At 38.3% G+C, this 23,038-nt stretch overlaps 1 protein-coding gene across 6 annotated transcripts in view; it reads left to right on the top strand.

Moving 5' to 3' along the window:
- The window catches only part of mapk10 (mitogen-activated protein kinase 10), a 41,826-nt gene that overhangs the window by 13,544 nt on the left and 5,244 nt on the right, over nucleotides 1-23,038 (top strand). For 2 of the 6 annotated variants that reach the window (XM_020642992.3, XM_020642998.3), the window contains exons 2-13: nucleotides 1,235-1,306; nucleotides 2,561-2,730; nucleotides 6,032-6,161; nucleotides 6,625-6,683; nucleotides 7,142-7,280; nucleotides 8,089-8,254; nucleotides 9,245-9,316; nucleotides 14,247-14,429; nucleotides 16,649-16,773; nucleotides 17,569-17,595; nucleotides 18,530-18,593; nucleotides 19,374-19,451. In XM_020642992.3, the coding sequence (XP_020498648.1) occupies nucleotides 1,235-1,306; nucleotides 2,561-2,730; nucleotides 6,032-6,161; nucleotides 6,625-6,683; nucleotides 7,142-7,280; nucleotides 8,089-8,254; nucleotides 9,245-9,316; nucleotides 14,247-14,429; nucleotides 16,649-16,773; nucleotides 17,569-17,595; nucleotides 18,530-18,593; nucleotides 19,374-19,451 (1,285 nt within the window). Of the gene's footprint in view, nucleotides 1-1,234; nucleotides 1,333-2,560; nucleotides 2,731-6,031; nucleotides 6,162-6,624; nucleotides 6,684-7,141; nucleotides 7,281-8,088; nucleotides 8,255-9,244; nucleotides 9,317-14,246; nucleotides 14,430-16,648; nucleotides 16,774-17,568; nucleotides 17,596-18,529; nucleotides 18,594-19,373; nucleotides 19,482-23,038 lie in introns of all 6 variants that reach the window. The other 4 variants (XM_020642997.3, XM_020642999.3, XM_020642996.3 and 1 more) reach the window with 3 other exon arrangements.

Genomic DNA, 23,038 nt, shown 5'->3' with positions numbered 1-23,038 from the left:
TGAGAAGAAAGACATTTGTATTTTTTAATGCCTATAGCCTAGCGGAAAGATACGATTCAGCGTTAGCACTTTAACACGACAAGAGCTCACTGATTAGCGTGTAGTTTATTTAATTTCACTGTCACTTCCTGAAATCTCTGCTGTGTTAGGATGATGACTAATTTTTTATGAATCAATAAACAGGTTAAATGTGTTGTTGTTAGTCAGCTAGCTTCTTTTCACATTTACTTTTCTTTATTTTTAACGAAGCTTTTAACGAGCAAACAGACACATATTTTGCTAAAATTGCTGTTAGCAGTAGCTTTACATTTAATAGATAGACGAGTGATATTGATTCATTTGGGTGCTAATAAATTCAGGCCTCACAGAGCCAAGCTGTTTTCCCCTTTTAGTCTTATTCAGGGCTAAGGTAACTGGCTAAAAAAAGGCACATTTTTCTGATTAATTAAACAAACTAGATGCATTTATTTGTTAGCTTTAGTGGTGTTGAAAAGTTTTGTTAGCATTCGACAAAGCCAGGATTTATGCTAAACTAAGCTAACCAGCTGGGAATAGCCCTCTGAACAGACATCAGAGTTTCATCAATATTTCAGGCAGCACATCAAATAAGGTCTCAAAAAAAGGTTAAAAAAAACAAAACAATGTTGATGTGAAGTTGTATAAGGGGGCGTACATGTGGAGGCTTTATCTTGGAGGTGATCTTTTACTCCTTGATTGTACGCCTACTAGCTGTTCAGGTATTTTTTTTTCCAATCCAGGTCACTTCACTATCTGGATGACATTTTTTTTTTATTGTAGCCATGCGATATTGTATTCTCATAAAGAATCTCTATTTTCCTGTAAGGATGATAAATGTTTTTCTCACTTCCATTGAGAATGATGGTTGGCAGAGAGGAGAGCGCAGTCAGTGAATTGTCTGGGAGAATTCAATCCTACACCAGGAGGCGTGTCGACACAGAGGTCCAAACAAACTATCCATCTTTTTGGTGGACATGTTGAAAAATTCTGTACTCAGAAAGACCATGATAAATGGAATGCTTCAAGTTTATTTTATTTTTTTATGAAGTGTGTTGGGAGTGAAATGGATGATACACATCCTCTGTTTATTGGCTCGGAGTCAGTTCATTTCCTCATATGCTAGAAATTGTAACAAATGTGTAAATTCCTGTTAATCATGTTAACACCTCGGACTCTCACCCGCTGATCCTGGCTCTCCTCTCTTTGTGTCTTTCAGGTATTTATGAGCAGACATTTCTTATATAACTGCAGCCAACCTATCCTGGATGTGAAGATAGCCTTTTGTCAGGTGTGTGTTCCTTACAGGTAAAAAAGGTACAGTATTCATTCACTTCCATTTCCCCTTTCATTGCTCTATGTGTTGTGCAGTTGTTCTGTTTTTATGTCTGTAAATGTGGTAATTCATGTTTGAGTTTATATTACAAAATGTTTGATAGGAATAAAGATTAAAGATGAATGATTCATTTGGCTCTTTGTGTGAGGAGAGTTAAAGCTTTTTTTGACATTTTGTAGATACATATCATGCAAAGTTAAAATATTTGGCTGCTTGTGCTTGAAGTTAAATACCACAAGGGATTTTCTACCAGCAATATCTCAAATAAAGACAAAGCAGAGGGATTTCCTAATCGGAGTATCTGCTGTCTCCTGTGGGGATGTTATTTCAAATCAGTGCAGTTTATACTGTAAGATTGTTCATGTAAGGACCAATAGCTTGAAGCAAAGTCTTCAGACTATCGCACTGTAGCTAAATCGATTGAGACTCTTGCATGACATGTCTGCATTAAACATGCTTTAGCTAGATGTTTCACTAGATGCTCAATAGTCACTATAGGTAGCAGTCGTCACTGCACAGGGAAAGCTGCAGTCCAATGTATTGAAATAATTAGATCATAGATTTTAATGACCTCCCAGCCATGCTGAATTTATTACATCACATATATGATTTTTTCATGGCATCAATGGGAAGTGTTTCAAACTGGTGTGCCCCTCAGTAATAACACATAGCGGAACAGCTTTGTTTGCTTTGTGAGCTGGGTTGTAATTACCCCGTCTGTAATTAACTGATTTTTTTTTTTGGGTCGGGGCACAATTTGTTCGACTGCTCTGCCCAAGTAATTATAGCCTAATTGTTGTGTGCACATTCATGAAAGAATAATGACTTTAGTCTAGTTATTACAGTAAAGACATTAGGGGTACTAATGTCGTTACATGGCTATTATCGAGTTGACATTTCTGAATGGAAATAATCTTAGTGTAAACTCAACTGTACTGCATGTCTTGTCCTGTTGATCCTACCTCTCCAGCTTTACCAATAAGCACATAACTCTCACTGTACCAATAAATAAATATGGAGTATATGATATAGCAGAAACTAAAAATATTTTGTATGTTAATTACTTGATATTTTTAGTGATACCTGGTTCTGTTATTTTTGAGTTGATGATTGTCTTCCAGGTGTTTCATACTTGCACGGTAATTAATCATACAGATCATCTTAACCATCAATGACAGTGTCTTTTGTTGTTGTCTTTGTTTCATGCAGGGTTTTGGAAAACAAGTGGATGTGTCATATATTGCCAAACATTACAACATGAGCAAAAGCAAAGTGGACAACCAGTTCTACAGTGTGGAAGTGGGAGACTCTACTTTCACAGTTTTAAAACGTTACCAGAATTTAAAGCCCATTGGCTCTGGAGCTCAGGGAATAGTCTGGTAAGTACTCAACAGTGCATTTCTTTTATGTCCTGTTTTACATAATATCAAGCTATTTTATGTGTTTTTATGCAGTACTTAATGAGCACTTATCTCATTTAGCTGTAAGTTGTTTTTTCTAATTGTCTCGTAGTTTATTGCTATGGGAGAATATTAAGGGAGGTTTATTGTTTTCAATGTTGTGTGAGGGAAGGGTGGCAACATTAAATTTAATGAAATTGTACCAACTTTCCATGATTAATAATGGTGTAATTAGACAATATGAAAGTCTTATTTTTAACTCCTGTGAAAAACCAGATGTGGTGCCTGACCTATCATGACATCTACAAGCATAGCATGCAGCCTCATGGGTTGTAGATGCAGGTGAGCAAAATGAAAGGGAATGGATCAACTTCAAGTAAAACTTTCATATGCGCTTTTTTGTTTACTTATTCAAGAGAAAATTTTATTCCACCTTTTTAAACATTTTTAAATATTTTGCTCTTGGCTGGGGGTGGAGTCCAGGGGTGGAGATACCAGGGGAGGGGAGGGGATTTTTTTTTTTTTTACCAGAATCCCACTGTGACATCAAAAGGAGAGCACATTGGAAACGGAGCATTTTTCTCTGTGTTGTAAGACTTATGCAGACCACATACAAAGGACTGGATGGATTTATTTCACATTATGTGGGTCAGTAGACACTCAGATTACCTAAATATATGTTCAAAAATGCTTTAAAAGTCAATTTTTTCATAATATGTCCCCTTTAATGAAGTAAAGGAGTTAGTTATTTGAAAATACTCTAAGGGTAAACATGCAAACGATCCTAAAAAGTTGCGAATAAAACTTGTCATGATGATGTATTGATCATAATCTGAAAGATAATTTGATTGACAGATTGACTGATTCAGTAGTGAAGCAGAGTATCCATCTGAGAAGTGCATTTTTTTTTACAATTTATGAAATAATAATAAAGGGGATTACCTTATATTAGCATACAGTAGGATGAATAATAGATAAGACAATCTAAGTGAAAATTAGAGGTGATGTTGCAGCTCCTTTAAGAAAGGGAAATATTATCATTAGTGTTTTTCAGGAAAGGAGAAATATATAAAGAGGCCTCTCCAGTGCTGTGATGACATATCTGTTGTTGTTTGAATATGGATATGTGGGCTTTAAGGGCCTAACAAGATGGGCACTTAAGTGAATCCTTAATCCGGATTGCAGAGAGAGCTTGTATTCATTGTAATTCATCTCACGCCTGTCCTGTCAGAATGCAGTGGAACTGCTGCCAAGGCTCCACTTAAAGGAATGCATCTTACAGTGTTTGTCAAAAGACTAAAAAAGATCCTTAAATTATATTCATGTTAATGCTGGGTCAGTGTCAGCTCATAGTTGACCCATGTTGACACGTTTTAGTATTTTATATAGTGTTTGAAGAATCACTGGCTCTCTACACTGTAAACCCTCTGCCCTCCACTCGCCCTCTTTCATTGTCCGTCCTTTGCTTCCCATGCCCTCGGCCTTTTCCCTCTTCCGCTCCAAAGCAATTTTGTGCATTTGCAGAGGAGCTTGGGCAGGCAATGCGGGCTTTAGCTGCTAATGCTGGGATTGTGCCTGTTTGAAGGATATTGTAGGGAGACAGTGAAAATCTAATTGAACCCACTCTGCTCCGTTCTGCCCACAGCTGTCATCTGGTGTCAAACGTTGATGATATTAAATCAAACCATACCGCTGATATGATATCTTAATAATTATACACATTAAAAGGGACAAGCTATGGAAGTACTATTAATTAGATAGTTAGAAAAAATCACATCAACAAATAACCAAAACTGAAATGTTTATTCATGATGGAAAATGGGTTCTGTTGGAATATGGTGATTAAGTAATTAGAGTGATGTTTTTTTTTTTTTTTTTTACCAGGCATTATTATCAGCCTAATCCCCATCTGGATGACATCATCACAACACAACATCTGTCTGATTTTGCACAAACAGTCCGATCCCTTTCTAATAACAGTTATAACACATATCTGTACATCGCTGCTGTCTGTACATGCACAGACAGCAAGCTGAGTCCACACAGAAAATCAGCAGTCAGTACAGTATTCTGCCTTTCTTACGCAATCAGGAGACTCTTGCCCCTGTCTGAATCCTGGGAACATGTTAATGAGGGAAAAAATGTGAATCACGTGTGCTTCTAAAAAGTCCCTCGGCAAATGTTGTCGCCCACAAACGTCGCAATCTGTGCACATGCTCTGCCCTTATGACTCCTGTGCTCGGTCAGGATGAGCTCCCAGATTCAGAAGCATCTTAGGGAGGGATGAAGGCTTTAAGTAGTTTAGCTGGTCATGACATCATCTTTCACTCAACTAGAAAAGTGATGACAGGCTTAAATCCCCATTGAATCAATGCTTTTATGAAGACTGCACTGTTTCCATGGTCACACACTATCCCTGGCCTGCAGTCTCCAGAGACATGATGAACCACAGTCAGTGTATCCAGCCCAGCCATGCACAAACCCACACACAGCGTCATATTGGTTATGGTTGCATTAATCCTGCATACAGATGCCATGTAACTCGATTTGTAACATCCTATAGGGACAGGAACATCTGAAAGAAAACGCACAGTCTAATATATAGATGAATATTTGATGTGTATGTCTTCCTATGGCTGTAAATCTAAATTTCAAACCAATCTAAAAGGTTTTTCAGGATGTTGATTGTGCTGTGTAGCGAAGAACAAGAACTCACTCTGTTGTAATGACCTCCAGGAGGGCTTTAGCCACTTTATTGAAAAAAAGAATAATTTTATTGTAACATTTATTGTTGTAGCTACATCATAAAGCAGCATCAACATTGTGAAGCATATTATTGCCTCGTGTTTATACCTTTTTAATGGTAGCTATGCAAACTCAAATTGAAAAACAGAGAAGTTCAAGTGTTGGGAATTTGAATAGTTTGAAGTGGAATTATAGGAATAGTTTGATATATTCAGAGATGTTTTTACAGTCTAGGGTCTAATTTAAAATATTATATTCAATTTCATAATATTATAGTCAATGATGTAAGGGATATCTCAAATTGCATAAGAAAGGTTTTCCTCTTAACAGTCACACTGACCATCTCTTAGTATTTCTCTGTTGCTGACAAATATTTCCATGAGTCTGTGTGTTTGCAGATTGGAAAATAATCCTTTTGTTTTTGTGACCAGTAACAATCAGCATGGATTGTCCCAGAGTCATGCAATCACGTGCATCGTGCTATGAATATTGAAATAAAATGTTTCTGCTCTACTCTGATGTTTTCTCTCTGCAGTGCGGGCTATGATGCTGTCCTGGACAGAAATGTAGCCATAAAAAAGCTGAGCAGACCCTTCCAGAACCAGACCCATGCTAAGAGGGCTTACCGGGAGTTGGTGCTCATGAAATGTGTCAATCACAAAAATGTAAGTGACTCCTCCGAGGTGAAACAGAGATAGAAAGGAATACAAGAAGACAGCTCCATTGTCAGATTGATGCACTGTTTCAAACAGTACCCAAAGCCAGTGTCTATTTTTGGTTCTGGATAAATCCCTTCCCTACAAAACGGAGACGAGCGACTGCAATGTTGTGGCCGTGCTAAATTCCTTGCCTCCAGAAATTTACCGAACTGGCATGGAAGTGAAACAGAGAGCCCTCTGAGGCAATAATGTAATCTCCAGCGCTGCAGTTTGTCCCCTTTTCTTCTTCTCTGTCTCTTCATCCTCTTCTGCAAATTTATCCTCACTCTTTTGTTCCAACTTGAATCTGTCTCTCACTCAGCTGTGTCCTTCATCAGGGTCATTACACACTTGTCTCCTCAACTGTTGTATTTTAGGTGTTGATTAAACTGCTGCATGTTGATTATTTGCTTGTTCTTCTCTCTTTCAGATTATCAGTTTATTAAATGTCTTCACACCACAGAAATCATTAGAGGAATTCCAGGATGTGTGAGTATAGCAAACCTGCATAATATCATCCCTACAAAATATGAATAGAGCTCAACTTATTTTCATGTAACTTTGTATATAACAGAAAGAAGAAGGGGGCAGATTCCTACTTTGCACCTTCACTTGTGATAACACTACTTCTTGAGTGTTAGTGAAAGTAGTGTAGGTGTAACCTGAGGCTGCTGAATGTATCTCGTGCACGTACTGAATGATGAATGAGTGTTTTCACATTAAGAACAATCTCAGGGTAAAAAGTTCTGCAGAAGAATTAATGAATCCTTGAGGGACTTTTATTTTTTTCTGACTGAGACAGTTGAAGCACTGCTGAATACTCAATATGTAATATAATATATATATTAAATAACTTAGGAACAAAATGTTTTGAATATTTTATTAGACGGCTTATCCATCAAATGCTAATTAGTGAAGTGTGTCAAATCAATAAAACTCTTTTTCAGGTACCTAGTGATGGAGCTGATGGATGCCAACTTGTGCCAGGTGATTCAGATGGAGCTTGACCATGAGAGAATGTCCTACCTGCTCTACCAGATGCTGTGTGGTATCAAACATCTGCACTCGGCCGGTATTATTCACAGGGTAAGAAAGCTAGGAGACTCAAACTGTAGTGAACAGGTTTGGGATTTTTTTCATTTGTTTGAGATAACAAATATTAGTAAAACACCCGTAGACTTACCTTAAACCTTGATGTCACTTTGGTCATTTAATTGGCAATCAAAGGAAAACCCTCGAGGCACTACAGTGACAAAGCCTTAATCCCTAGATTATGTGTTGTCTCTCCCTCACTGGATGGTAAACCTGTGAGGGATCAGTTTTAACTAGCTGCCCAGATTACCTATGGGAAAGAAAAATATGATCAAGGAGATGTTGCATGTGTTTCTTCTTCCACCTAAAGTTCCTCACTGGCAGGTCAGTAAATGAAAGTGCATGACCTTACAGTGGGAGATGCATGAGGATAAAAAACAATAAAGCTGAGGACTATCAAATTGTTGCTTCTGTGTTTCCATTTACAGATCTGATTTAAATCAAAATAACCAACACAGGGTAGACATTTTGGGAAACACACTTAGTTTCTTTGTAGAAGAGAGTACGTTATTATAAAGCCAGCATCCAATTAACATACCTAGCATCTGTTAGTACTGTATTTTAGAATCACCCTTTAACCCAAATCTGTGTTTATTTCTGCAAAGTTGTTACCAAAGATGTTGTTGTTTTTTTTTTTTTTTTGCGTCAGTGGTAAAAAAAGAATATTCAGAGAATGTGCAGACAGACTGTGTCAGTGTGTATCACTTTGACAAATGCCAGACAACTAAACACAAATAGAAAAGGAGATCTGCACTTCACCAACATGCACACAGTTTCTCATCCAGTCTTTTCCCGTCTCCAGGACCTCAAACCGAGCAATATAGTGGTGAAGTCAGACTGCACCCTGAAGATCCTGGACTTTGGTTTGGCCAGGACTGCGGGCACCAGCTTCATGATGACCCCTTATGTGGTGACTAGATACTACAGAGCCCCGGAGGTTATCCTGGGAATGGGATACAAAGAGAATGGTGAGAAGTCATGAGAATTGACTTTAAGCTTGCTTGGATCAAATTCAGACATATTTCATGGTTAACAGTGGAGCCAGTGTGTTATTTGCCTTCCTTAATTATATCCACAATCCGTCTAACACCTGCTCACAGGTGTATAGCAGAATGAGCTAGTATGAAGCATCACTGAATATGTTTTTTTGGAGCTATTTTCAGTGCTCCCAAAACCGCACTGAGCTGCTCTCTTCTGGTGGCTGTGAAGAAAAGGGAACGGAAGTTAGTGCAGCCTAGAAGACGAAATCTCTCTGTAGTCAAATAAAACTTTTGCAGCCGTGTTACAAAGTCGTTTCAAGAGGTGATTGAAAATATAGCAGCCGTATGTCTATTTGCACTGAAGCCTATGAAATGTATTTTCAAACTATAGAGACACAGCGACTTCCCCAAAGACAAACATTCAGTCGACAGATGAAGCTGTAATTATCTTCTTGAAGGCATTAATGATGAAGAGAAAAAAAAAAAAGATTAAATTACACTTGTTATACCTTAATGATCCCAGATAAAAGTCACAGTGTGTGATATGTGACACCTAACAAACAATTCTAGGGGAGGTGCACTTTATAAACAAACTCAAGTGAACTGAAGCGTTGGATGTCTGAGTCACTGATTAAAAGCCCCCAGATCCTCAGACATGTGATTGAAACCCAGCCAACGTTGTGACTCATTTGCTGTATTATTCCTCTCATGGATGGAAGCCTGTAGGAGCCGAGGCTTTCAGTTTCCTGTCACTACAAAAGTCCCTCTAAGGCTCTGCTTCTCTGCTCTTTGTGTAAACCTGCTTTTCATTCGTATTTAAGTCTATGTGTAACATGCTCCCGGCTAATTATTTCCCTCCAACGAATAACAACTTGTTTCTAATCTAATGTCGCTTGATGTGTCACACACTAACCTTTTTTGCCTTCCTCTCTTTTCTTTTGCTCCCGCTTCGTCTTACTGTCACCTCTGTGCGTGCAGTGGATATATGGTCGGTGGGGTGCATTATGGGAGAAATGGTGCGCCACAAAATCCTCTTCCCTGGCCGAGACTGTATCCTTATAAACACACAGCGAATTTATCTGATGGTAATGACATTTATTATATTGTAGGGATATGTCTTGTGTTATAATGCAGAATATAAAAACATTCTTAATTTATACGTGAGTAACTCTAGGGCGCCCAAATAAAACCGTGTTTTTCTTACACTTTGCTTAAAATCAGTCATTTTATATAATTGATTTACCTTTTACCTCTTTTTTAAAATATCTTTTGGGCCATTTTGGTCTTTATTGGATAGGACAGCTGAAGAAAGACAGGGACTGCTGGGAGGAAGGAGGGTGGGGGATGACATGCAGCAAAGGGCCGAGGTCGGACTCGAACCCATGGCCGCTGCGACGAGGACTGCAGTCTCTGTACATGGGGCATGCAACATAACCAATATAAATGTGAAGTTTTGGTCCAAAGGCAACTCTTCGACCAGTCCAGCTGCCTTTGGATCAAGCTTTGAATTCACCACGACCTGGATGACTGAGAACCTACACAGACAACATAATCACTACCGGCTTCGCTATGATTAATTTACTTTAGATGACTCTGTGCCTCGCCTAATGCTCTCTGTTTGTCGCTGAGGTGACCTAAAACCACACTCACGTCCACATATTTATAAAAACACATGTTCATATCAACTGATCTTACAACACTTCTAATTCAACCTGCAGTAACATTTTAAAAAAAGCATAAAAACGGTTAAATCTGAAGCTGAAATCAGTCTCTTGTTTTGGCAGGATTAAGCGCTCCATCCACGTTTCTGAATATCTAAGTGTGTATTATTTACAGTGTTTTTTAAAGTGTGTCCTCTTGCAGTGAGGGGGCTGAGATGACTCGTCTGTAGGATTGTTTTTTTTTAATGTTCCTCTTGCTGACTTTGTTCATGTGTGTTCAGTACATCTCGCCACCTCAAGGTGCCCACATATGTGAGTCAGACATAGTTATTAAGCATTCAGTGAATAATAATGAATGATTAATGTAATCATTCTGAGCATCTGTTCATAGCTCGTTATTTGAATGCATTTCCTGGTGTGAGGAAAGTGCAAACGTTGAAGGTGTTGACTAAATCGTCAAACAAACAAAATGAGGCAGCTACGATGAAGCAGATGTATCATATCATAGACTGTATGTGGATGCAACGTTCATTAGTGAATGGTGTTGCACTTTGGCTGTGTCTACTTGGTTTTTGGAACTGGTCTTGTTTATTGATGGCAAGTGATCTTTAGGAAAAGGAAGTTGAATGCATTACTATTCTCTATCCAAATTAAGAGGTTGCAGTGGTGGCACCATGTCAGACAAAAGAAAGCAGTGCCCAAGAGCATACCCTGCGTAATTGTCTATTTTACTCCAAATAAGTCAACTATTTACTCAGTGAATAATGTGCTGTGTTGAGGTGGACTTAAAGCTAGTGACTGATACCAGAAATGTAATAGGATAAAGTCAACTGAGGTAATAAATCAAGTGAGAATCAGTGTCAAGACAATTGCAACTAGTAAAGTTTCCCCCTGCTGGCCATTTAAAAAACTGCAGGCTTAGGGCACTGAGTTCATTTTCCTGAGTCCTCCTCTTCACTGCGGTCTTTGGGATGCACTCAAAATGATATAATACGAGCTACAAATGTGTTTTCTGTTCAAGGACAACTTTTGAGGTATACCTGATGCTCATTAATATGAAATCATCCCACAAACATAGATAATTAAGTATTTGGCTAAGAAGTGTGATTGTCTGACTGGACAAAGCCAATATGTATAACTTATCTCCACCTCTGTCCAAAAACACATAAACAGCACTGTTGCTGTGGTTAACATGTTCAATCCTCCACAATCTTGCAGCCATTTATAATCACCTCCTCAAATCCAAACGAGCTATTTCCTGTGTTTACATCGTCACAAAACTGTTCCAGTTAAGAAAGGAAGCCTTTTTTAAATAATGAAAGTATATATTAGTGACATGTTCAGATGGGCTAACGTTTTTGTTGATAAGAAAGGTTTGAAATACTGCCAGTGTTGTTGTTTAAAATGAGTTTTTTTTTTACTGTCAGACATTTAGGTAGAGATAAGCAGTGAGAAAAGCAACACTTTGTGTGTCGGCAGAAGCTTGTCGCTAATACTCTGTAGATCCCCGAGCATGCAGTCTCTCAAAGATTAATGCTCTGTAGAACAAGAACACCCCTGCATTGAGCTCTGCAATATCGCTCTCTTCTTCTATCTCTGCTCTCACGTCGACCTTACCCTCTAACACTCCATCTTCTCTCACTGTAGATCAATGATCTGTAGTCATGCACACTTTTGTTAATCGTCTGTTTATAGATCAGTTCTGGGCTGGTACCCTGCTGTTGCTGATCTTAATTTACTTCATAGACTTTTTGACCTTGAGTATTACCTTCCTGAGACTCTGTCGAAAGATGGCTGTGTTAACACGGGTCACTGCACAGTTAGGCTCGGGGTGACTGGCTGTTTGATAGCCGATTAGTACAGTGGGTTGTTAAATGAGAGAGATGGCAAGGGAACTCAAGCTGAGTGGATACTTTTAGGCTTAAATATGGATAGCTCACTACAGGAACATTTAGCACACTTTGTTTCTTGTGATGAACTTATAATGAAACAAAATACCGGGTACGAGAGTGACCTAGGTGTAGTTCACCCAAAAGTGGGCGTGGCTTAGTCAACATCACTTGCTTTATGAGATCAGTTACTGTTACAGTGAAATTAATAAATCAGTCTGTATTGGAAACAGAAATGCAACAAAAAGCAAAACACAAGCCCCAGTCTATTTATCTTAATGCAATCATAATGCCTGTCTACAAGCTAACAGTCAAGCTAACAGTCAAGCTAACAGTCCTTAGGGGGATCTAACATCTGGGGACCCATAAAGTATTAAACTTAATGTAATATTTGGTGGTGTGACTTTATCTTCAGCCTTTTGCACAGATATTTGTAACTAGCTAACATTAGCATTATAAGATTAGCAAGAAGTTGTTGATGTTGATGCTAAAATGAAATGCTTATTAGCCTTTGTGCTGTTAAATTAGCGTATTTTTTAATGTTTCATTGAACTAAAAGTGCTGCTAATATTTTAATCCTTAAAAATGATTTACAGTTGGTTTTGCACAGTTTAACATAAACTGCATTATGTGTAATAGCCCAGCAGGCTGTGTTTTGCAGTCAATAATAAATGTTTTTTTAATGCTTAGACTAATAAAGCCAAGAGGCAGAGAAACAGACTGTTTTCTAAACGGTTCAAATAAATGTTAAGAGATCAAATTAACCATAGGCTCACATGGCTAACCTTTTAGGTTGGCAGTTTTCCAATTCAACCAAATAAATGTAACATCCACTGAGATTAAGATGGGTCAACAAAAGTACTTCTAGGTTTTACTGAATAAAGACAAGGGCTTTTAACACACATTAAGAATGTGATAAATGAAAATGCATTAACATACGCCGATGTGCAATTCATTTAGAAGGTAGAAGTGTTTTAATAAGAGTTGGTAATGTGTGTTTGTGTGTGACCCCAGTGGACATGTGGTCAGTGGGCTGCATCTTTGGAGAGGTAATAAGAGGGACAGTGCTGTTCCCTGGGACTGACCGTATCCTTCTGCCTCCTGCTTCCTCACATGTGAACCTGAATTTCATAGAGACCATGCAGCATTTTCACGAGATAGGTTTCCTTCAGGTGCATGAGGCCCTTTTCCGAGACTCCAAACACATTGGAGCGTCATGCAGTTTGGCACTGACACACTGGAAAAAGCACCTCGAGCTGTCTGAGTGAATCCGAAAACTTGCCAAGGAGCCATGGATAAGAAACTTACTGGATAAAAAAAAAATGCCTCACAGAGCACAGGGTGGATCATGGCCAATGTGCTACAGAGACAAAAAAAGAGGTTGAAGTCTGAAGCGTTCCAGTAAGCTGAAGTACCGGGGATCTCTGGTGGTCCTGGCAGCCAACGGCCTCATCTGGCAGCCTGTGTGAGAAAAAGGGGAAGGGAGGGTTACTGGGAATGTGTGGAGGGGTAAGAGAGGAGATATTTGTCTGGAAACATAGGCTGATAACACCTCACTACCATATATGCAAACACAAACACATCCACTTGTACATGAAAGATTCATCTTATTAATTAAAAACTAGTGGGTATTCAATGCATTTTAAAGCTACTATGAGAAGTTTTCAGATGGTTATGAAACAGTCTAAAATTAAAACTGGTGACTCTATATGACCTACAAAAGCAAACAAGACCATAATCCTCAAGATTGATTGTTTCTATACATTATTTTTTAATGCTTGAAACTGCTGCTAGGAGGTAGGTGTCAGACTAAATGTTCATTTGCACACGACCAAAACGCAACTTGAAAGCACAGGTTCCTGAAAGCAGGACGAACACTACTGACACATGTTCAGGACAACATCAGCAAGAGATGACACATACTGTTTTATCCCCATTGGTCGCCAAAATAAAAATAAAAATAAAAACTCATAGATCTTTATACAGATTTCAAGGCATAAAATAAATGTGTGAATTGGAATAAGTAATTAATTCCCAGGAAGCCCCCAAAAAAATAGACTGGAGGTATTTTGTGAGGAAAATGAATGAAAAAGAAAAATGAATTGTTATAATCAATGGACAGGATTTTGGTCACAAATTATTGATGTAATGCTTTGTTGGGGCATAATAAAAACAACCTAATTTAGTTCAGAAATCACATTAAAGCAATTAGACTTTGGGATCACATCTTAGAAATGATACTCCGTCCACTACACCATGTTGTGTTTTTGTTTTGTTTTCATTTGGTCGACATGAATCCAACATGATTATGAGTGAACCTCAACCATTTTTACAACTTGTCCTAATTACGCCTGAGTCTAGTATAGTAGGTGAACAGGATGTTGCCTCTTCCAAATGTTTTTCCCCTTAATCCTGACCACCCCACATCAGACATCGACCAGTGGAACAAGGTGATCGAGCAGCTGGGAACACCTTCACCAGACTTCATGAAGAAGCTGCAGCCCACAGTGAGGAACTATGTAGAGAACCGGCCAAAGTACGCAGGCCTCACCTTCCCCAAGCTGTTCCCTGACTGCCTTTTCCCTGCTGACTCCGAGCACAACAAACTCAAAGGTGAGAACTGGACCTGCACTTGAGCTGTGTTAAACTGTATAGTGTATAGTCGTCTGTGTCCTCCATTGTATTGGTTGATTATTCACATTTAAAACATTATCACGTCTGTGTTTAAAGACACACACTTGTGTCCCTGTGGCATGTTCCTGTACTCTGGAGTATTTCCTGCCTGATCTCACAAAAAAAAGTCAAAACCATCACCATGATACCACTCATAGAATCTTTTTGATTTAAAGACGCAACATAAGGTGTTTCTGAATAGTTGGTCCCTCATCTTGGACAGAATTACATTTACAACCGAGAGAATTTTGTAGAGGATTTTTTAATGGCAGGGTTGTTGAAAAAACATACCGCCACACACGACTAAGCATGCCTTTAGTGTTCATAGAAATCCTAATGGCTTCTTTAAACCATAACACAAATATGACGTCTGTCCCTTTAATGTTTCAATAAATGATATAGCCAGTCATGAAGCAGCTTTAATTACCTCTGCATCATTTACACTCTGCCCGGACAAAAAGTCATACCTGAATGATATATTAGTCGACCGATATTGTTGGACAGGTATCGGTCCACCATCACTCTATGAGCACTGTGATGAGAGAAAGTGTTCAGTCTTAAGAATATTCACTTCAGACTTTGGTGATCCACTGACTAGTCTTGGTGCAACACTTTATTCGAAACCAATTAAACTCCCTTTAATATAAATGTACTTTAAGACCTTATTAGCATATTAATGTTACAGTTTAGCTGTAAGAACAGCTTCAAACAGCACCCAGGACGTCTGCAGACTCTTGAGTTTAAGTCCTTTATAAAAAACTTATGGTCAACCTTTACCTCAGAAAACTTCTACTTTTTTCGTTTGCCTTCAGGGCTCACACATTACACCGAAACGTGTTCCCTAAAATGAAGTCTTTGAACAGTATCCCTCAAGCCTCGGTGAATTAAATTTATTGCAGGGCGTTAACTAAGACATCATATGTTGCTGCCATCTCAACTGAGAATCACAATCTCTCATCCTAGTGGTATAAAAAGAGGAAAATCCCTCCAATGAGATATAAGAAAATATGTTTTTTTTTTTTTTCATGTTGCCTCACCCTTACATCAAAGCGCCTGTCTGGTACATTTCTCATGAATCACTGCTGTATGCTGTCTGCTCCCTGCTGGAGTGATGGTGTTAAAGGAAAAGCACCTACAGAGAGTGGGAGGGAGTGAGAGCGGGTTGAAAGTGCTGCTGTTGTGAATGTTTTGTGCCGTTACAGGCAGGAACTGAGGGAGACATCCTTTGGGGCTTTGGTACTTTTGAATTGTTGGAGAAGAGGCCTACTATAGGAGAGAGTGAAAAAAAAAACAGACAGATAAAGGGTAAAGGAAGGTTAGAGGAGAGCGATAGAGGAGTCATTTTTCAGATTTACCATCCTTTTGTTATTGACGTTTGGATGCTGAGGCAGAAAGCCGGCTCATCTGTCTCTCTCTCTCTCTCTCTCTCTGCTCACAGTTCACTTCCTTGAGTCCTGTGCTGCTGTAGTGCTATTTATATCAGGGTCAGTGTGTGTAGGAGAGCATGGGTGTGTGGTTTAAGGGTTCTCAATTTCATATCAGTCAGGCAGGCCCTTCGGTTAAGAGAGTCCGGCCCTTTAAGAGATGCTGAAATACAGCACATTCTCCACATACGCATGTCTTTATTTAGAGAAGGTACCAGGGGGAGCAGGTAATTTCACAGATCCCATAAATTATTTAAGACCAGGATGACTGAATCATCCTGTTACAAATAGCACCAAGACCTAAATTTTGCATGAATCAGAGATAAACAGTATTTGGGACAAGCCTGAGTCTTGAATTTTAATTAGATAAAAAAAAGAGAGAGAGATCTGGGTGGTTGATAGGGAATAGCAGAATTATCTGCAGTACATTTTCCTCCACGTTCACTGCATACTTCATGATAACAAAAAGTCAAAATAGAGCTTTTTTCAGAATCTTTCCCTTTGTGAAAGTATTCTGTTTATTTGCTGAAAATGTTTTTTTTTCTGTTTTCCCTTTTGAAGCAGCTGCTGTTGTGTATTATTCTCTTTAATCCATTTCTTGCCTCTGTCCTAATTGTGTTTTTTTTTTTTTTTATATATTCCCTCCGGCTCACAAAGTGACACAAACAGAAGAAAACCATTTTCATGCCTCTTGATCTCAACCAGATGTTTGTCTGTTTGTCTCAAAACCCACAGCGAGTCAGGCCAGAGACCTGCTGTCTAAGATGCTGATCATCGACCCGTCTAAACGGATATCGGTGGACGAGGCCTTGCAGCACCCCTACATCAACGTGTGGTACGACCCAGCTGAGGTGGAGGCGGTGAGTAGGCCTCTGGCAGAGCTGTGTTATTGATTATTGTCCTCAGCCTAATCCTTAATCCTCCTTTTCCTTGTTTTTGAATGTTAATTAGTATCACAAAAGATAACAACGCTGATGACTCCTCTCATTTTCTTTAAATTCCATTTTTAGTCTAGTTCCTTTCAAATCAGTGAAAATGGCTGCATCAGTGCATTTTTTTAATTTAATTTTTTAATTTTCTGTTCACATCTCATTTTCATTTACTCTCACATGTGGTTTTATAAAAAAACATATCTGAGTGGTATTCAAGATCAGTGAAAATTAACTCTCGCTGCTACTGATAACGGAGTGACTTAGTGCATTGTTCTGAGTCGTAATGTAAGAGTGGTGGTGGTGTTTCTGGTCCGTTTGGTGAAGTCTAATTTCTTCATCAGTGCCTCATTAGTATGAGGTGACAGCGAGATTGGGAAAACGCCATCTGCAGCTCCATTAACTTAGCACAGATACCACTTCTTCTACTTGCAGCAATACACTAATGAATGCATGACCAGCTGACCAATTTCAGCGCTGTCTTTGGCTAGTCTATACTAGCTTTCAAAAAGAATAATTTACAAAATGCCACACCTCCATTGTAGTTCTTAATCATTCTCTGAGGATTTCACTGTGCACTTGTCTTAGCTGTGTAGCTCTTTGATGGTTTTCATGCTGTTATTGTTGTTAGACTTGATGTGGATTGTATGATATGGCTGTGAATGGCATTTTCAACACATTTTCTGCTGTTTTCCCTTTCTCTAATGTCATCTCATGCTGATGAAGGCCAGAGATCTCATCCAAATATCCATGGTAAATAACAACCGCCCTACATCCAATGAAAATGACAAATTCAATGGGACTGAAGAGGTTTGATTTGAGACACTTTGACACATTTGGTTCAGCACTGTCGCTCATTCAGCATGATTTAAAAAGAATCATAATTGAATTTGCATATTGCATTGGACTAAAGTGTTGCATTGGGATTGTGGGTTTTACTGCAGTGTGAAGCTGAGGCATTTATTTTAGGATGTTTAGAAGCAGAGAAGTGATGAAAAGACATTTAATTGATTTGTGTTTGAAGGAATTCCTCACTTCTGTCTCGCTGTAGCTGCTGAATGCTAAAGATAAAATGTCCCACCATGGTCGTGTCAGAGAGGTTTATGGTGGTCCTGTGTGGTTATGGTGTCATATGGTGCAGCAGGATCACTAAGAGCAGGGCTGAGTGGACGACAGACAGCAGATTTGTGACAACCGCAATGTAGCTAGAAAAGAACACCAGACCGTATCTCTCTGTCCGTCAGTTGTTTTATGCTCATTTTCATGTGCTTCACAAAAAAAAAAAAAAAATGTATTGCAAACTTTTTTAATGTAAGACTTCATCTGATGTGATTAAGGATAATTAACTCCTCATTGTTTGTTTTCTGTCATAGCCTTATTTTCTCTCCATTATCCACATGAGCCGACCGAGCATGTCTTTGTGTTCATACAGAATTTATCCGTCAGATGTTTGTCTCATGTTTGGATATTTTAACCTCATATTTGAATCTATTCGTCTACATACTACCAATCTCAATGCATAATAACATAAAGGGGTAAAAACTTGATTGTACAGTAAGTCACTTGTAGCACCTTGCCGTGATACGTCCAGTGATATGAATTCATGTTTTTCAAATCTCAAATCCTAAATTGAATTTCTGACTGATTTGTAAGATTAACTTAAATGTTTGTGCTTCGTCCCCTTTAGCCTCCGCCTCAGATCTACGACAAGCAGCTGGATGAAAGAGAACACTCCATTGATGAATGGAAAGGTGAGGATTAGTTTTTGAGTAACGTTTTTTTTTAAACCATGAATCAAACAAAAACAAACATTTATCATTTCCTTTTTTTGTGCTAGCTTACATTAGAAGTCTCTTGGTAACTATTTTTGTATCAGTTATCAATGAGTATTCTTTAATAGTTAGACACCATCAAAGTACCGCTTTAAACAAAAGTCATTATATTCAGGGAACAATATTTGATCATTTCAGTTTTCATTGTCGAGTATAAACACGGTATGATGTGATATGAGGAATGCACCATGGTGTCCACCCTGTTTACAGACATCAGCCCATTGGCAAACAATGCGGCATACACTGATGTCAGTAGCCAATGTGTATCTGTTTGTGTTGTATCAATTTAAAGCTGACAAGCTAGTGTACCTTACCTCTGATTCAAAGAAAATGTTGGCTGTGGGCAGAAGTGACCTATAGCACAATCTCTGATTTGTTTTTATGGTCAGGCATGAAATAAAATGTCAGCAGAGTCGGAGTCGTACATCGTCTGTTAAAAAAGACCAGTGACATGCAGTTTGTAGAACTTGTTCCAGTGACATTTCAAGACTAGGGAATATTGACATTATAAACAATTTAAGTTCATGAAATCTCATAGCACTCTGAAAAACAGACATGAAGAAATAAGATGAAGTATGAAAAAAAAAAACACGGGCATTGGAATCAGCTACATACATTTTGTTTGTATTTTAATCATCAGGTTAATGTACAGTTTTTACCAATATGTTTGGTTTTAAATATGTTTTCTCTATTTGGCAGAATTAATCTACAAAGAGGTGATGAACTTTGAGGAGAGAACGAAGAATGGCGTAGTGAAGGGACAGCCTTCACCTTCAGGTACTCTCAGTGCATAACCCTAATCGCTCTGTAAGTGAATTTACTATAACCTTACTGGAGTCACTTGTAAATTAAATAACCCATCGTGTTGTCGACCATGCGTCTCTGTCTTTTGCATCCTCTGTTTTTGAACATGTAGTGTTGTTCTCTTGTGCACAGTGTATTTGTTAAATGGTTTCGTCAACAAGAATTGCTAAGATAGTTTTTTTATTGGACATAATTAATTAACATGTAATGTTTGTTTGTTGTTTAAATAGAAATGTATGTATTCATGTACAACATGTCCCTGATTTAAGTTTGGGGTTCTCTGGGGTCTGTCACAGGACATTTCAGTCCACAGCTGCAGCTGACATTTGATGTTTTTTTTGTTCTCTGCACCAAAAAAAAAGAAAAAAACATCAGGTGCAGTTCCCATACTTTGCCACAGAGAGGCAGTGTGGAGTCATGTATGCACATTGACTATAGATCATCTAGACTCAGTTCATGTTTGTAAAAAAATATTGATATTCAATATAAAAAATATACAGAAATATACAAGAACAAAACGTCAAGACCATTTTGACGCATACTCAAAGTTATTGAAGTTGAATCCTTCAGAGAGAGTAACACGTGTTAGCCAGAAGAGGGACTGCCACATGTGAAAATGCAGTTAAATTAGTGTGTATCAAAAATTCATCGAAGTATAAACATTACCCCTCAAAATACTCTCCCTAAGCATTCAAACATTTTAGAATTTAGAAACCGTTTACTTGTAAAAAGGTTAATGAACGTTTATCTCTCTTATCCTAGCAGAGCCAAAAATAACACACTCAGCAGTTCATTGTAAAAGCAGTTAGTTTAAACTTAAATGCAGTATGTAATCTTCTGCAAGCATCTTCAAGCTGAAAGATAACATGGTAGAGATGTGTCTGAAATATTGAGATCAGTAAAGAGCTAATAGGATGAATTCATCCCATAATGCAACAGCTGTTCTTTATCGCATCTTCTTTACCCACTCCGCCTCTCAGAAAAGCATCACCGCCATCTTTCCGTCTTTTTTTTTTTTTTTTTTGTTGCCATCCACTTGTAATTAAGCAGATGGGCTGGCTGTCTGATGCTGAGTTCAGCAGACTCAGGGCATTGCAGGCACTGCAGACAGCAGAGTCTTTACTGCAGCAGAGGAACAGACGAGCTGAGAGCACACATGAAAGTCAGAAAGCAGACCGGCCCTGCAGCTCTTTGTGTGCTCCTGCATGTGTGTGTGTTGGAGATTTCAACATCTTTTATTCCATAATTATTACTCGTTAAGCAATTACAAGACCGGCACTATAGACTTTGTTTATTTACACACGGTAGATTTTCAATACAGTTTAATATAAACATTACCATAAAACTTAAAGTAATAGCCCGGGCTTTTATTCACTTCAGTCTATGAAATGATCCTTCCTTTATTTAGGACAGGCATCAATATTAGACAGGCCTTTTATTATTTTTAAACAGCACTCGTGCAAAGCAAAGATGGGAAAGACTATAAAATTGTAAACTAACACCAGAACAAATATTTGAATTTGAACAAAATTAGGATATAAACTTTGTAAAGCTGCATGCACACCTGCTTAATTGCCCGTACACCTATGAGCATTGTTTTGTCTATCTCGGACGGATGTTGAAGTTCATCTTTGTTTTTTCTGTCGTGCAGCTTTTTATCGTTTATTTTGATCCACAAACTATTTGAACGGGAGACTCACAGGAGCCTTTATAGGTCAAAACTTGCAGCGACACCAGGCTAGTGAAAGGGACTAGGCTTTCATTTGGGATGGGCTTTTATCTGAAATTTTACGGTAACTCCCATTACATGACCACGCTCGACTCATCACGAGAATATCTGAAATATATAAAAAAGTGAAAACATACATTAGGGCATATAGCAGTGGTTTATAAGGACTGCTAGATTATTTCAGAGCAAGAGTTCAAATATCTCGTCACAAATTCTGTCAGAGTTTCTCCCAAGATTAGTCGTCAGTCGTTAATCTTCCGTTATGGTATTCGTTCTTGCTAGCAGTATTTTTTTTTTCTACTCAAGTCATTAAACTTTTCCTGCACACACACTGTGACTTTTAGCATTTGGTTCTGATGTGTTTACAGTAAGTAAACCTCCTGCTGGAATTAATGCCAGCTATAAATCCTGCTTTGTTCTCTGTTTTGTTTTGGGTCAGCTCAAGTGCCCGACAGTCTTCATTAAGCAATTACCTCCAACAGGGAGCAGACACAACCATCAGATTTACAGTTAGTCTGCACTGTACGGTGTCATCTATGGACATCAATTAACTACTGGCCTGCCTGGAAACAAATCTAACGACAGTTGTTCCAGCGATTTTCTCACATTGATAATAACCTTTAATTCTTGTCTTCATCCTTTTCAATCACTGTTTTCTTTCAGCTAACATCATACTGAAAAGCAGACTGTTTTTGTTGATTTGCTAATAAAACTATGAAGGGCAGCATAAGACTCTCAGTGAGGATTTGGTAAAAGTCAAAACCCACAGAAGTTCTTGATACCTTCTGACTTTTTTGGTGACAGAAATAAACCTTAAAGTCCAAAGCTAGTCCCATGAAAACATTAAAGAGACTTATCAGCTGCCAAAAGTACAATAATACTCAAACAATAATGGACGTTAAGTGCTGTCAAAGTTAATTCAAGCATGGAAATCAAATACTTCTGCTGTGTTTAATGAAGTCTTGGTCTTATTATGAATGACAAAAACATTTTAAAAAAACAGCTAATTAGACTCGATAAGTAATTTTAACCTTACTCATTTGAGGAAATTTCCATTTTTGTTGATTTTGGTGCCCCCTGTGGACAAAATAGGAAATATATCTCTTTTCTTACTTGGAAAAAACAAATCCTTTTTTTAAACAGTCAAATGTTGTCACATAGTGTGAATATTTTCAGTGTGAAATGTAAACGAAGACTCATCTTGTCTGACACCTACCCTGCAGCAGCGGTTACAGGCATCAAAATAACTACATAGACATAATCTATCTTGTTGCTGATGGTCTTGTTTGCCTTTAAAGGTCATAAACAGGTATTCATTTCAGTCTCTTTCATAATGATAATAAAAGTTGCCACAGTAGCTAAAAAAAAAATCACAAAAGTTGCCTTCAAAACAAGATCATGGGGACTAAGTCAGGGTGTTTTTAAAAAAGAGGACAAATGACTGAGCAAAAAATGGCATTAACATGGTCAACTGAAAAATGCTTTTGACAAGGCCCAGCCACATTAAAGCCCTCAAAACAAAATAAATTGCACCATAAAATATCCAATCCTAATCATGTCTGGGTTTATATTGATGTGCATAGCTATTAGGCAAATTATAAGGATGTGCTGAAAAGCTGCAGACTCTGATAAGATTTCCTGTGAAACCCATCGGACCCTGAAGCTTACTTACACCTTCCTCACTACAAACACACTGTGATCATGTTGTCCTTTTACAGCTTTTGTCGATGTTGTTGATGTCTCAGTGTCACAGAACATATTCAGCTACAACATTTCTCTCACTGTGTGCACAATACCTTCTCTGCTTGTGTATTTATACTGCTGCTTTCCT

The sequence above is a fragment of the Labrus bergylta genome, chromosome 17, assembly GCF_963930695.1.
Source record: "Labrus bergylta chromosome 17, fLabBer1.1, whole genome shotgun sequence".
NCBI classification, from domain to species: Eukaryota; Metazoa; Chordata; class Actinopteri; order Labriformes; family Labridae; genus Labrus; species Labrus bergylta.
Note: the sequence above shows the minus strand (reverse complement) of the source record. Positions and strands in the feature narration are given on the sequence as shown.